Here is a 13,472-nt window from a genome sequence, read left to right on the forward strand (position 1 = left end):
GGAGATTTCAATACAGTTATATTTTCTTCCTCTCCTTCCCCCCCATGCAGTTCTTAATGGTGAGCTAGCAGGAGGTGCATTCAGGAACGGACGTCGGACTTGTCTCCCAGCTCCCTGTCCTGATACCAGTAATATCAATCTGTGGAATATTTTGAGAAATAATATTGGCAAAGATCTCTCCAAAGTCTCCATGCCAGTTGAACTAAATGAACCTCTTAATACTTTACAACACCTTTGTGAAGAACTGGAATACAGTGAACTCCTGGACAAAGCTGCTGAAACTGATGATCCGTACGAACGCATGGTAATAAATTTAGTACAGCACAACTTTGTATATGCAAAAGCTTAGATTTTTCTCATCTTCCCCAGGGGCTCTTGTGTGTATCCTGCACAGGGTTCCATTTTGTCATTCCCCTGGTTCATTGTATATGTGAGATTGCTCAGAGAAATTGCGAGACTTTTGGAACCGTAATTCCATCACCATCCAGATGATGCTGATCTCATCAGAGGCGCCGTCTTTCTGAGTTGCCGTAGGGTGCTCGATCCCCATTCCACCCCAGGCCTTGCCCCCACCCTGCCCCTTCCCCAAGCCCCCACCCCACTCCCGCCTCTTCTCAGCTCTGCCCCCACCCCGCCCTGTTCCGCCCCCTTCCTCTGAGCACAGCCCACCCTCGCTTCTCCCCCTCACACCACAGTACCTCCTGCACGCCGCTGAACAGCTGGTCGGCAGTGGGCGGGAGGGGAAGGAGCTGATCGACAGGGCTCACCGGTGGGCAGGAGGCACTGGGGGGAGAGGGCAGAGCTGACTGGGGGTGGGGTGGGGGGGGCTGCTGGTGGGTGCTGAGCACTCACTATTTTTTTCCGTGGGTGCTCCAGCCCTGGAACACCCACAGGGGCGGTGCCTATTCGTCTGCAGTCTCATGGCTTTCTAATTTCTGGATTAAAAGAGGCTGAAATGACAATGCACTAGTTGAGGCTCAGTCCAATGAGGTAGTGAGAGAAAACACCTGAACTAGTTGATGGGGATTGCCTGCTTCCTCTGTTTGAAAGCATGTGTCTGCACAGGTGGCATCTTCCTCCGGGCCCCGGGGATGCTCCACCCCCGGCCGCCACTCCGCCCCAGGCGTCACCCCCACCGACTCTCTTCCCCCAAGCCCCCACCCCTGCTCTGCCTCAGCCCCCATCCCCACTTCTCCCAAGCCCCCACCCCACCTCTTCTTCCCCCTGCTCCACCACTGCCCCACCTCTTCCCGCCCAGTTCCACCCCTGAGTGCGCCCCGTCCCCGCTCCTACCCCCTCTTCCCCTGTGCCTCCTGCATGCTGCAGAACAGCTCATCGCTGCGGATGGGAGGTGCTGGGAGGAAGCGGGGGAGCTGGCTGTCGGTGGGTGCTAAGCACACACTAATTTTTTTCCATGGGTGCTCTATCGCAGGGCTCTGTGCTCCGCTCAAAGTTCCACATAATTTCAGGGTGCAATTCCAGCTATTAGTTATGATCTGATAATCCTGAATGATCTAGTACCTGGCTGGATTAGGCATTTCTCCCTACTCCAACCCCATTTCCTATAATTACAGTTCATATGGGGATTGGTTCCTAGGATTGAATAAATGGGGATTGGTGGCCATAGGATTTCATTTAAAAGTCCTTGGCTATACAGTTTTCTTCCTTGGTTTATCAGTGTCCAGTATGTACATCATTTGTATAAGATATTTTCCTGAGTTTGAGAGTGACAGCTAGGTAGTTTGCTGTTGGTACAATAGGCAATGGTGATTATATCTTTGTCTTAGTTTGCTTGCCCATTGTGGACATAGCTTACATTTATATTCTATAGAGAGTGTCTATAAGTATTCTTAAGTTTATACCTCACTAAGTCTCACTAATGACTGGGAAGCACATTGTGAATTTTGCAAATTAGTGAGTAAACACCCGAACACAATAAAAAGCTTGGGGATATTATATCTGCATACTTGTACATTTATTTAGTTAGTGTAGTTTCTTATTAAGGATACCCACACACAAATGTTAACTGTGAGTGAAGGTTGTTAGACTGCGTAGGCCACCAAGGCAAACTGTAAAAAGCAAGGAAATAAGCAGTGATGTCATTCAATACCCCATCCACACTTTCTTCATCGGTTCGCATTCTTGCCCTCAGCGACCTCTCTTTCCTCAAGGCGCTAAAGACGATAGATCTGTGCCAGTGAGTGCTGCATCCTGCTTGGGGGCAGAATTGGAGGAAAAGAGACTGCGACTGGAAGCCAGTAGGCGGGGTAACATAGGTGTGGGAGTGATGGGAGGCCGGGGAAGGGAAGAGACAGATTGGATGAGGAGCTGAGTGGGATTGGCTGGGCAAGCAGCCTGGTGGGGCAGGATGAGACTGGAAGAGGCTAGGACAGGGAGTACAGATGTGGGAGACTGGAACTGGAATGAGAAGCCTGAAGAATGGAGGGTGGGAGTGGTTAGGAGAAGAGAATGGGACTGGGACAGTGAGCCATGGGGCGGGGGAAGAGACACGAATAGGGCAGGGATAGGCTGGAGGGATAGGGCCAGAAGGGATCATGCTTGGGGGGAATGAGCAGATTAGAGCATATTCCCCTCCTTAGCCTAGAATGGAACCCAAGATTCCTGAGTCCTCTGTTGTCAGCAAATATCCGTGAAACCAACTGGGAAAGTGTCTCATCGCCCTCTAGTGCTGGTCCATTCAGAGGATGACAACCAGCTGCTGCTATCATTTACTCAATTAGCTCAAGTGACAGAGTGTTCTACAATGGATCTAAAGGTTCCAATCCTGCTGATGAATCATGTGGGTGTCACTACGATGCTACATGATGGAATTTCTGTTTTTGCAGTTTGCTTTTTTAAAAACCTAGGAAATTACACAAAAAAACCTATGATAAAGAACATTAAGATTGAAAACTCAGTTAGTTTATCCTGAATGAGGAGAATATCTTTTTATGGGCCAGATTGTCCACAGACCCTGAGCAGAGCTCAGGCACAAAAGGGAAGGGCAGTCCTGGACCAATTGCAACTCCCCAATCCTGCACCATCTGGCCCTAGCCTAAGTTACTGCTGCTGAGCAATAGCTCTATTTTAGGCCACTGGTATAAGGTCCCTCAGGGTATGTCTATAACTTTGCAATAAAACACTCACAGCTGGCCCACGTCAGCTGGCTCTGGCTCACAGGGCTCGGGCTGCGGGGCTATAAAATTGCAGTGTACATGTTCAGACTGAGGGACTCTCCTGCATCATGGTGTCCCAGAGCCCTAACGTCTACACTGCAGTTTTATAGCCTTGCAGCCTGAGCCCTGTGAACCCAAGTCAGTTGACCCAGGCCAACGGCAGGTGTTTTATTGCAGTGTAGACATACCCTAAGAGACTTCACGCCAGTAGAGAACAAGGCATACTTTGCTGCATCCCTGAGATGCCCCCTCCTCCTCTCCCTGCACTGGGGTGGGGGGACATCTGGTGAAGGAGGCAGCTCCACCACCTCTGCCAGCTTTATGCCAGCGGAGAGTGAGAGGAATTCTCTTCTAGTCAGTTATGGCTAAAATACAGCCATTTTGTACTGCCTGGGTGGCCCAAAACAGCAGACATGTCTACACTGTCCCACAGTTCAGATTGTGGATGTGTGAATAGCAGTGCGCCCCAAAGTGCTGCCCTGTATCTCCCTCACATGGATGCTGCAGGTGCGAACTAAAACGTTCCTACTTTGTATTAACATAGACCTTAATGTGAACCGGGAACCTTTTAGTTCATGTCTGCAGTGTCCACACAGGAGAGTTACTGCACGGCACTTTTGTGCGCACTGCTGTTCGCAGCCGTGTAGTCCAATCTATAGGGCAGTGTAGACATGCCATAAGTGTAAAGTTCAAAAGTGGCCTATGTGCAATGTGACAATTGGGTCTGTGTGTGTGTGTGTGAGAGAGAGAGAATTCTGAAGTTTGTGGGAACTTTGGTTGTTTAGCTAGAAGAGCCCAAACAAATGTGAGGAAGAACAGAACAAAATTTCAAAATTTTGAAAATCTGGCCACAACTGTAAAGTTACTAAATATTTTATCAAAAATATTACATAGAAAATTCAGTTGTCCTCTGAAGAATTATTGTGCCAAATTTGGAGACAAAATTTAATCTGAATTTAAAGGAAGAAACAAAGGGATCTTAATCCTTCTCTAAATGAAAATATCAGTACAACTTCAACTGTGAAGTCATCATTACCAATGCCTCTATAATGGCACTTCAAAGCAAATAGTAAATGTTCTGTAGTATATTTCGTAAACATAATAAATTCTTAATATTGTGAGACTTCAGCTAATACAAACTCTGCCATTAAACCTCTGCTGAGGAATGGTGAGAGATCATCAGTTTTTGTTTGTGAATTATGGGCTGTGTAGATTAGCAAGATCCTATTGTATTGTTTTATGTTTTCTGTGTGCCCAGAGGCTATGGTGATGTGCAGCCCAAAGGTTTGTGTATTATTCAGACACATAAATAACCAGATGCTGCAGGCTTTCCTTTCCATTCATTACTTTGCAGGACATAGATAGTTTTCTGTTACTATGTAGCCCTTTAAATAGTGAACGAATAAAGGGGCAATTAAGTGTTTTTAAATGATACATTTATTCACATTGCTGCCCACACAATTGACAATGATGAGAGAGCATACCGAGGAATCTTTAGCTGTTTTTCTGTGTTTTAACAGGTTCTCATAGCTGCCTTTGCAGCTTCAGGGTATGCCTCCACTTACTACAGAGCAGGAAGCAAGCCATTCAATCCAGTGCTCGGTGAGACTTATGAATGTATTAGGGAAGACAAAGGATTCCGATTTTTCTCAGAGCAGGTAAAACCCGTTTCTATGTAAATCTTCATTTCTTTGGACAGCGGAGTGACTTTAATTTCTCTTTATAGTTAAGAGCTTGTATTCCCACTAGAGTAAATAGAGTTTGATGTGAAAGTTATTAAATCCAGAAAAAAATGTAAAAGAAACTAAAATGATTTATGTAAAATATATTTTTTAATGTAGGAGGCTGTAAAAATAGAGTCTACTTCACGTTAAACATGCTGAGGCTTTTTGTTTGTTTGTTTTCTTGTAATATACATGACTGTACAGTTTTTAACTTGAGGTAACTGTCGGGTGCACTGATTTTTAAAAATGAAAGACTTCTTTTGTGTTAAACAACTCCTCACTGTAATTTTTTTTCCCCAGGTTAGCCATCATCCACCCATTTCTGCCTGTCACTGTGAATCAAAGAATTTTGTGTTTTGGCAAGGTATATATTTTAATTCAAAAGCCTAAAGATCAAGTTTTTAATCAAATAAAAATGTTATGATCTCAAAATTATTATAATTAGGGATGTAGTTCTCTTGAATTTATTTAAGAGATTAGTATAGTTATTATATTACGTTAGTGCTGCCTGTTGCTTTAAAGTGTTTCAATTTTAAACTGTAAGGAACGAGCCGATGCAGTATTTTATCATCACTGCCAGAGTGACTTGAATTATGTTTATTTGTTTGGCTGTCTTTATTTAAAGCTTTATACAGAACACACTGTTATCTGTTAGGAGACAAGGGGTACATTAGCCTCTCTGACATAAGGTGGTCCCTCCGGAATAACCCTTTTTCTGTCTTCAAAGCAGGTTAATGTGCTGTTCAAAACAGGCAGTCTGGCATAGATCATCCGGTATGCCATTTAGTTGCATAGATCTCTGAAAGTATAATATTTTGGTCTTTTGTAATTTTCTAATATTTCGCTATTATTTAGATATCAGATGGAAAAATAAGTTCTGGGGGAAATCAATGGAAATCCTGCCAATTGGAACACTGAATGTGACTTTTCCAAAGTAAGTTACTCTCTTGTTTCCTTTGGCTGTTTTTTGTTGTTGTTGTTTTGTTTTGTTTTAAATCTAGGCAGTTGCTCTTCCTTCTGAGGGCTGGATGGATTGTGATGGGGGGAGTAGAGATCCCACAGGATTAGCAGCTGGCAGGATGTGAGCTCCCAGCTCCGATCTCCCATTGCAAGATGAGGTGATGAAGCATTGTTGGAGGCTGAAGGCTTAGTCAGTCAGGCACTTGGAGGGAAAACCAGGGAACTCTCTAAAAAGCATCTCACTGGTAGAGGAAAATAGGTGCATGTGAGGAGGCACAACTCCATACCCAGTCGTTGGAGTGCTGAGCTGCCCGGAGCAAATCCGTTCAACACTGTCGGCAGCTGGCGCTATGTCTGCAGTAGGGCTCTCAAGGGTGCTAATGCTGGGCTCATCTGAACCAGGATTAACACAACAGGGAAACATTTCAAAATCTTCTGTTGTGTAGACAGGGCCAAATGGCTTCCTTCAAATGTAGCCCTCAGGGAGGGGAGAGGGGATTTGGCCACAGAGGTCAAGCAGCGTGTGGCCTCCCAAACCCCCAAAGCCTGGGAATCTGCAGATCTTAGATCTTGGGTGCACACCGCCCTTTGGCAGCACAGCTTCTGTATGGAATCTTTCTTCATTTTCCTCCATCTTGTCACAAAGTGGAAGCTAATACCAAAAGATCAACGTTGCCTTCTGCATATATCTGTTGGCCTGGCTATCTGACAGGTTCAGAGGGGAGCATGCCATGTATAGCATCTGCTCTCTGGCTCCATCCTCCCAACCCCCAGGACTGGGGAAGCTCTGACTGCATGGAGTTGCCAGAGGAATTCTCAGGAAAGGGGACAATATGCCATTGAGTTACTGCTCCCCACTTCCTCTCTATTCTTTCTATTTCAGACCTATTTTACTTTTATTAGTTCCCATTGCATCTGAGAGAAATACATGGTAACCGCCAGCATTGTAGTCCACCACAGCATTGTAGAGCATGCTGAACTTTAAATCTAATCCTACTGAAGTCGCTGATCAGGGCCAAAGTGTTCAGTACTACCGGGATTGAGCCTTTAATGCGGGACTTTAGTGGTCCACAGAGCCTCTCGTGAATTTCACCCATATAGAATAATTTAGGATTAATAATGGGGAATAATAGTATGGAAGCCACACTTTTAATGAGCCAGACTACTGATTCAAATGTTTTTGAGGGATATCTTATTTTGTGTATGTGATTATCTGGCTGGATTTCACTTTTTGTCAGTAATATTGAAATGTAATTTACATTACCAATTATATACTAACGTTATTCCCAGGTATGGAGATTACTACGTGTGGAACAAAGTCACCACCTGCATACACAACATCCTTAGTGGAAGGAGATGGATAGAGCATTATGGAGAAATAACTATCAGAAACACAAAAAGCAGTGTTTGTATTTGTAAACTCACATTTGTCAAGGTAACTTATGATTTGTCATGCAACGGTAATATATGACAAAAAGTAAGCAGAACTATTTTCTTAGCCGAGACCTGGCTACAGTTTCCTCTGTCTTCTCAGTCTTCTGCTGTTCCCCTAAATTCCTTCTTCCCTGTTCTGTATCATCACCACTATCTTATCGGGTAAGAAGCTCAATAACAAAACTCCACCTAAATTGTGATCTGAGATGTCTGCCAGTATTAACATGTCTCTGTTGTTGCTGGACCAGCCCATTTGATGTCAGTGTGTGTCTGTGCCCATTTGATGTCACATCATTGACAATACATTACTATTTTTTAATTTTAAAATGCAAATGGCCAAATTCTGTTCTATTAGGCCAGTAAAAACCAGGAGGAACTCTGTCCTTCAGAGCAGTTACTTTGGATTTAGACTGTTCTAATTTGAATTTGATCCTAAGTTTCTTATCTATTTAGAATAATGGTGTTCTGCTTCATTGTATTTATATGTCCTGGTGATAGTTCTGTATAAAAACAGTAAGATGGATCTGCTAGAGCTTAATTTTTTTGTAAAAATAATTAAAATAATGAGTTTATTATCACTGGTGTTGCTACATACACTTCAATGTCAAAAGGCCCACCTCAGTTGCTGCATTGATGCATTGTAGCTTGTCTCAGGTCAGGACTTGGTCAGTGCTTCGGAACCGGACTGTTTAAAGGTAAAAGGGAAGGGAATAGAAATGCCTGAGAAAAGGAGGACATAGGAGAGAATGAGAGAAAGCAAATACAGGGTGCTGTGGGATGAAAGTAGTCCCCCCCCCCACATTTAGGTAACAGGATCTGGGCAAAGAATTTGTCAGTCTTTAGAGTGGCAGTGTCAGCAGCTTAGGCATCTAGGAAGAGAAAAAATATACATCTGATTTTTTAACTTTAAGGAGCTGGTCTGTTTCTACTACAGAATGGTGTAGGAATCTGACTGGTGAAAAGACTATATATTACCAGTGTGCACAGATAATTAAATGAGCTGGAACCCTGTTACAAACAACCAGACTGCTATTTTCATCAGAAAATACTGCTATGTTCAGTAAACATATATATGTTGATGCACCTAGTATTCCGATTTTCTTTGTTTTAAATTGCAATCATTATGGGGATTGGCAGTAGATTGAGGTGGGACAAAAGATAACTTTGATGCAGAATCTGGAACCACCCATCAGTGGCAGATAAGAAGCATTTGTAATACGTATAGATTCTTATGCAGAAACATTCTGTTATGTTATTAGTTAGTCCTGCCTTGAGTGCCAGGAACTGGACTAGATGACCTATTGAGGTCCCTTCTAGTTCTACACTTCTATGATTCTGTTGTTTTCTTATTGTGACAAAGCTCTGACCTTGTCTCAGTGGGTCCCGCGCTTCCTGGCGGATTACGCTAGCCTCAGAGGCTCACTGTGGCCCTCCACGTAGCCCTTCTCTCTCTAGAGGCAAGGGTCACAGCCTACTGAGCCATTTTCATCATAAGCCAGCAAGGGAGGTGAGGAGAAGCTATCTTCCCTTGCACAGTCTCTGTTGTCTCCCAGTCTCAGTGATTAGTTGCGGGGGAGAGCCCAGGGCACCCTCTACTCTGGGCTCCAGCACAGGGACCCTGATAGTAGCAGCACTTGGTAGCTGACATTTTGGAAACAGGACGAGTACAATTCCCTGGGCCATTTCCCCACAGGAGCCCCCACTTCCTCAATATCTACATCACCCTTACCTCACGGCCTCCTTTTTTGTGCCTGATAGGGTTTGTACTGCTCCGTTTCTCCAGCAGCGTGACTTCCTCCTACAGCTCCTGACACGCCTCCCCCCCCCCACCTGACTAACTGGGAGGCTTTTAACTAGTTTCAGCCAACCCCTGATTGGCTTCAGGTGTCCTAATCAACCAAGCTGTCTCCACTGCTTTCTGGAAGGATCTTAATTGGCCCCAGGTGTCTTGATTAACCTGGAGCAACTGCCATTTGGTTACCATGGTAACAGGGATTTGTTTAGCCTCGGGCTAACATACCTGTTTCTCACTACTTTCCTATAGCCTTCTGGCCTTACCCTGTCACACTATCTATAAAATATTGTGAACCAAACATTTTTCATTGTAATCCACTTGTTTAAAAGTATGTTGAGGTATACAAGGAAACTTTTCCTAGTTAGTTTTAGAGATCAACACAAAAGCTCAGCATATTATGTTGTTCCAGAATGTTCCAGGCTGCCATTTTCTGTTTTGTGTTTTAATGTAAATAATATTTAATTGGACTAAATTCTAATTCCTGAGGTGCCAACAATGTGCCGGGTACTGGAAAAAGATACCTAATGATGGAGTCACAGCCCATTAAGACTTTATAATTTAAACAGGGTAGACATCTGCTAGGCAAGCTAATTCTGTATAGATTTGCTGAGATAATTTTTGTAGCAGAATTGCAAAGATGTCATATCCTTATGCATGTCTTCAATTTCAAGAAATTAATAGCCTCTAATTTTTCTCTGTTGAAGATCTGGCCGCAGTTGACTTTTACGTGTCACAATTTTTAGAAGAAGTATGCAGTGGGATAGTGTGATATACAGTGTGACAAGGAAATCAACTTTGTTCACTTTTTTCACTTTGGTACATTTTCAGGTGAATTATTGGAATTCAAATGTAAATGAAGTCCAAGGGATTGTCATGGACCAAGAAGGAAAGGTGGTGCATCGCCTCTTTGGAAAGTGGCATGAAGGGCTGTACTGTGGGGTTGCACCTTCAGCAAAATGTATATGGAGACCAGGTAAGAAAATTCTGGTCAACTGAAATCCTTCAGGTGGCTTTAGTCTCGTGAAAAGCTGCTTTTAGCCTCCCTTTTTAAATACAAACGGAGAAACAAAATATACAGCTAGATAAATAATGAGGAATTGGCAGAGCAGCTATCGGTATCTTTTATTATAAATGTAAAAGTATCTAAAAAGTTTGTGTGCTCCATCTCATGAGTCATTTTTTAGATTTTGCCCCAAATCTGAGGCTAAAATCTGGTCACAGGTATTTAGCGTGTTGGAAACATAATCTGAGGAAATAATTTGATTTTGGAGAAAGGAAAATGTAAATGTTAGCCTTATCCTCCTCTCACACCTGTGCAGATCAGGGTATCTTGATTGGATTAAACGGAATTACATTGGTGTAAAACCAGTATAAGTGAAAGGAGAAACAGGTTCGTGTCAATCCCTTATTGCCCTAATGGTCTGGTTTTCAAAGATAGTGCGCACTTGCGGTTCCCATTGACTTAAGTTTCTTAAAAATTGCTTACTTGCTTAAAGAGACAATGAGGGTTCAAACCACCATTACCATGCACCTCCTTACTCTAGAGCAAAGTGGGTGTATAGCCGAGCCTTTGTGGGTCACAACTGAGAACAGCAAATTCAGGACAAACTGCTGAGAAACAGGGCAGATACACCCCAAAACTGGTGGTTATTTTCCCTTAAGATATACCAGACCAGCAACAAAAGTAAACTTCTGTTTCACCACACTGGCTAACAATAAGTCAGATTACAGCTGTTTCCTTAGGCATTCCAGTTCTTGTATCATCACCAAAAACACTAGACTTAATGATGAGTGGTTCCTTACAACCAGTTTCATCAAATGAAAGGTTCTTCTGATCCCGAAGGACCAGCCACACACCCTGGTCAATATATAACTCATATCCTACCCAATAATCATGCTATTGCCAATCCTTTAGTATCTAAAATCTAAAGCTTTGATTATAAAAAAAAAAGAAAGAAAGGTGAGAGTTAAAATTGGTTAAAGGAATCAAATGCTATACAATAATTGCAAAGTTCTTGGTTCGGGCTTGTAGCAGTGATGAAATAAACTGCTGGCTTAAGTCAAGTCTCTGGTTGCTTCCAAATCCTTGTTTAGAATGCTCCCATTAGTATAAATCCAGAGATTTGAGCAGGAAAGTGGCTGGAGCAGGAAAGAGGCAAAAAGGAGATGTTTCCAGGGCCTTTTATAGCTTCTGACGTGTGGAGGGAAATCCATTGTTTCAAACAAAGCTCTTAGCACAGCTAGTGGAAAATTACAGGTAAAAGATGGAGTTTGGAGTCACCTGGGCAAGTCACATGTCCCTGCATAATTTCGCTTAGTCATAGCAGGAAAGTCCATTAAGTGTAGATAGGTGTCTCCCATGGTCCATTGTGAGTTAAGTGTTCCTTGATGAGCCACTTAATTTGAATAGTCCCTTCAAGATGTGCAGGCTAAATACCTTGTGGCTGTTACCCCAGGAGCAAACATTTGAAATCCAGTTATAGAGTCAATACTCATAACTTGAAATACAAAAATGATACATGAATAAAGATAGCATAATCATATTCAGTGAATCATATCCTTTCTATAGACATCTTACATGCCACATTTTGTACAAGATTTGTAGTAATTATATAACAGTGATGGCAGCCATAATCTACATGGTCATATTTTATCAGATAACATCACAGAGTGTAAACAGTCCCTATTCTAATTTGATGGCACTGGTAGAGAGGAGCCGTAGGGCAATGGTGAATCACACACTATGAACCTGTTTAGGTACCAACATTTGGAGGGAGACCCAGTAAATTTGCTTTTGTGGAGACTGATTTATTTTTAACTTGAAAGAAGAAATATTTCAGATATTTCCCAAAAGCAAAGAAAGATTTTAAAAGTCTTGATCTGTTATGTAAATAACTCTACTGTGTAATAAGTTACCATTCGTATTAAATGAAAGACGTTCTACCTAGAAAATAATATTTGATACATTTTAAAATTATATCAAATAAAGGAATTAGAATGTATAAATATTTTATTGTCTATTATAGCTTTATAAATTCATTGGGCTCTGTGTATGTGTTTATAAAAATAGTAAAATAAGCATTTTTCTTTCTTAAATATGTTTATACAGGCTCCATGCCAACCCACTATGAACGTTATTATGGCTTTACAAGGTTCGCTATTGAACTCAATGAGTTAGATCCTGTATTGAAAGATATTCTTCCAACAACAGATGCACGATTCAGGCCAGATCAGAGGCAAGAAAGCTCATTTATATGTTTAATATTTATGATTGTTTTATGGCAGAGTTTGAACCCCAGCATTGAATTTTTCCCAGATCTGCACTATAATATGTGCTATGCCTTAGATTCTGCTAGAAAAGAAAATATTAAATATTACAGTAAAAGTCTTGGCTTATCCAGCTCAGGAAAGGGAAGCATACAGAGATCCTGGTGCTATGGGGATTCTTCTGGCAGAGGAAGAATTCCAGAAAGTTCCAGCAAATACATGCTGTGGCGTGTCCTTTCCTACTCCTATGAATAGAAGCAATGTTTGCCCATTGGTAGTACTTGCTGTTGGCAGTATCATATGATAGCTGGAGTGATGCACATGCCTCACTATAGGTCATGCATGTGTAGCTGGTGAGCCAGCATATCAGCGATTCTTGTTTCTTATCATTCTCTTGCATGCTAGGGAAGGATCCTATCCTGTTGTTTGTGCAGAGAGTAGGAGGCGTGCTCTGAGGAGCTGAAAATGTAAACAAGACTAAGAAATTATATTTCAGATTCTGAAGTATAAATTAAATAATTTTACTTTTTGAATGGCCTTAAAGCTGGTGCATAGAACTCAGTAGCTCTTTTCAAGGACAAATAGCTTTTCTAGGCTTCTGGCCTTGTTTTCTGGGATGAATGTTTTTCTGGCAATGTTGTTATACAATGTGCTTTTACAGAAGATGAGATTTTATATTTACTAAAAGATCAATTGTTATCTGTATAGACTTTTGGAAGAAGGAAATGTAGAAGCAGCAGCCACAGAAAAGCAAAGAATAGAGGAACTCCAGAGAAGTCGAAGGCGGAACATGGAGGAGAACAACATTGAATACAAACCAAAATTTTTTAAGTGAGTAAAGCGATTTCAGTAATAAGTCTACAATTTGTTTTCTGTGCAGCCACCAACATAAGAGGTCAATGCAGAGGACATCTGTCTCTTAAATAGGCAGGCCCAGGGTAGTGTAATAAAGAAGTGAAAAGATGGAAACAATCCAATTCCAAGAAATATTTTCAGATCTCTGATCCGTGTCTGAAGCAATTTTAACATATTTTTACATTAATTTAATACTGGCTAACCAAACTAGGAAGCTGACGTTCCCAGTTAGTCCACAAGACAAGTAAGACGTGGGCAATA

The 13,472-nt window shown here is 42.2% G+C and overlaps 1 protein-coding gene across 14 annotated transcripts in view; it reads left to right on the forward strand.

Moving 5' to 3' along the window:
- OSBPL6 (oxysterol binding protein like 6) overlaps nt 1-13,472 on the forward strand; it is a 206,188-nt gene that overhangs the window by 191,304 nt on the left and 1,412 nt on the right. For all 14 annotated transcript variants that reach the window (XM_043524752.1, XM_043524755.1, XM_043524757.1 and 11 more), the window contains 8 exons: nt 51-304; nt 4,697-4,834; nt 5,201-5,264; nt 5,756-5,834; nt 7,151-7,295; nt 9,918-10,062; nt 12,199-12,325; nt 13,065-13,187. In XM_043524752.1, coding sequence (XP_043380687.1) covers nt 51-304; nt 4,697-4,834; nt 5,201-5,264; nt 5,756-5,834; nt 7,151-7,295; nt 9,918-10,062; nt 12,199-12,325; nt 13,065-13,187 — 1,075 coding nt within the window. The remainder of the gene's footprint in view (nt 1-50; nt 305-4,696; nt 4,835-5,200; nt 5,265-5,755; nt 5,835-7,150; nt 7,296-9,917; nt 10,063-12,198; nt 12,326-13,064; nt 13,188-13,472) is intronic.

This window comes from Chelonia mydas, chromosome 11, assembly GCF_015237465.2.
Source record: "Chelonia mydas isolate rCheMyd1 chromosome 11, rCheMyd1.pri.v2, whole genome shotgun sequence".
NCBI classification, from domain to species: domain Eukaryota; kingdom Metazoa; phylum Chordata; order Testudines; family Cheloniidae; genus Chelonia; species Chelonia mydas.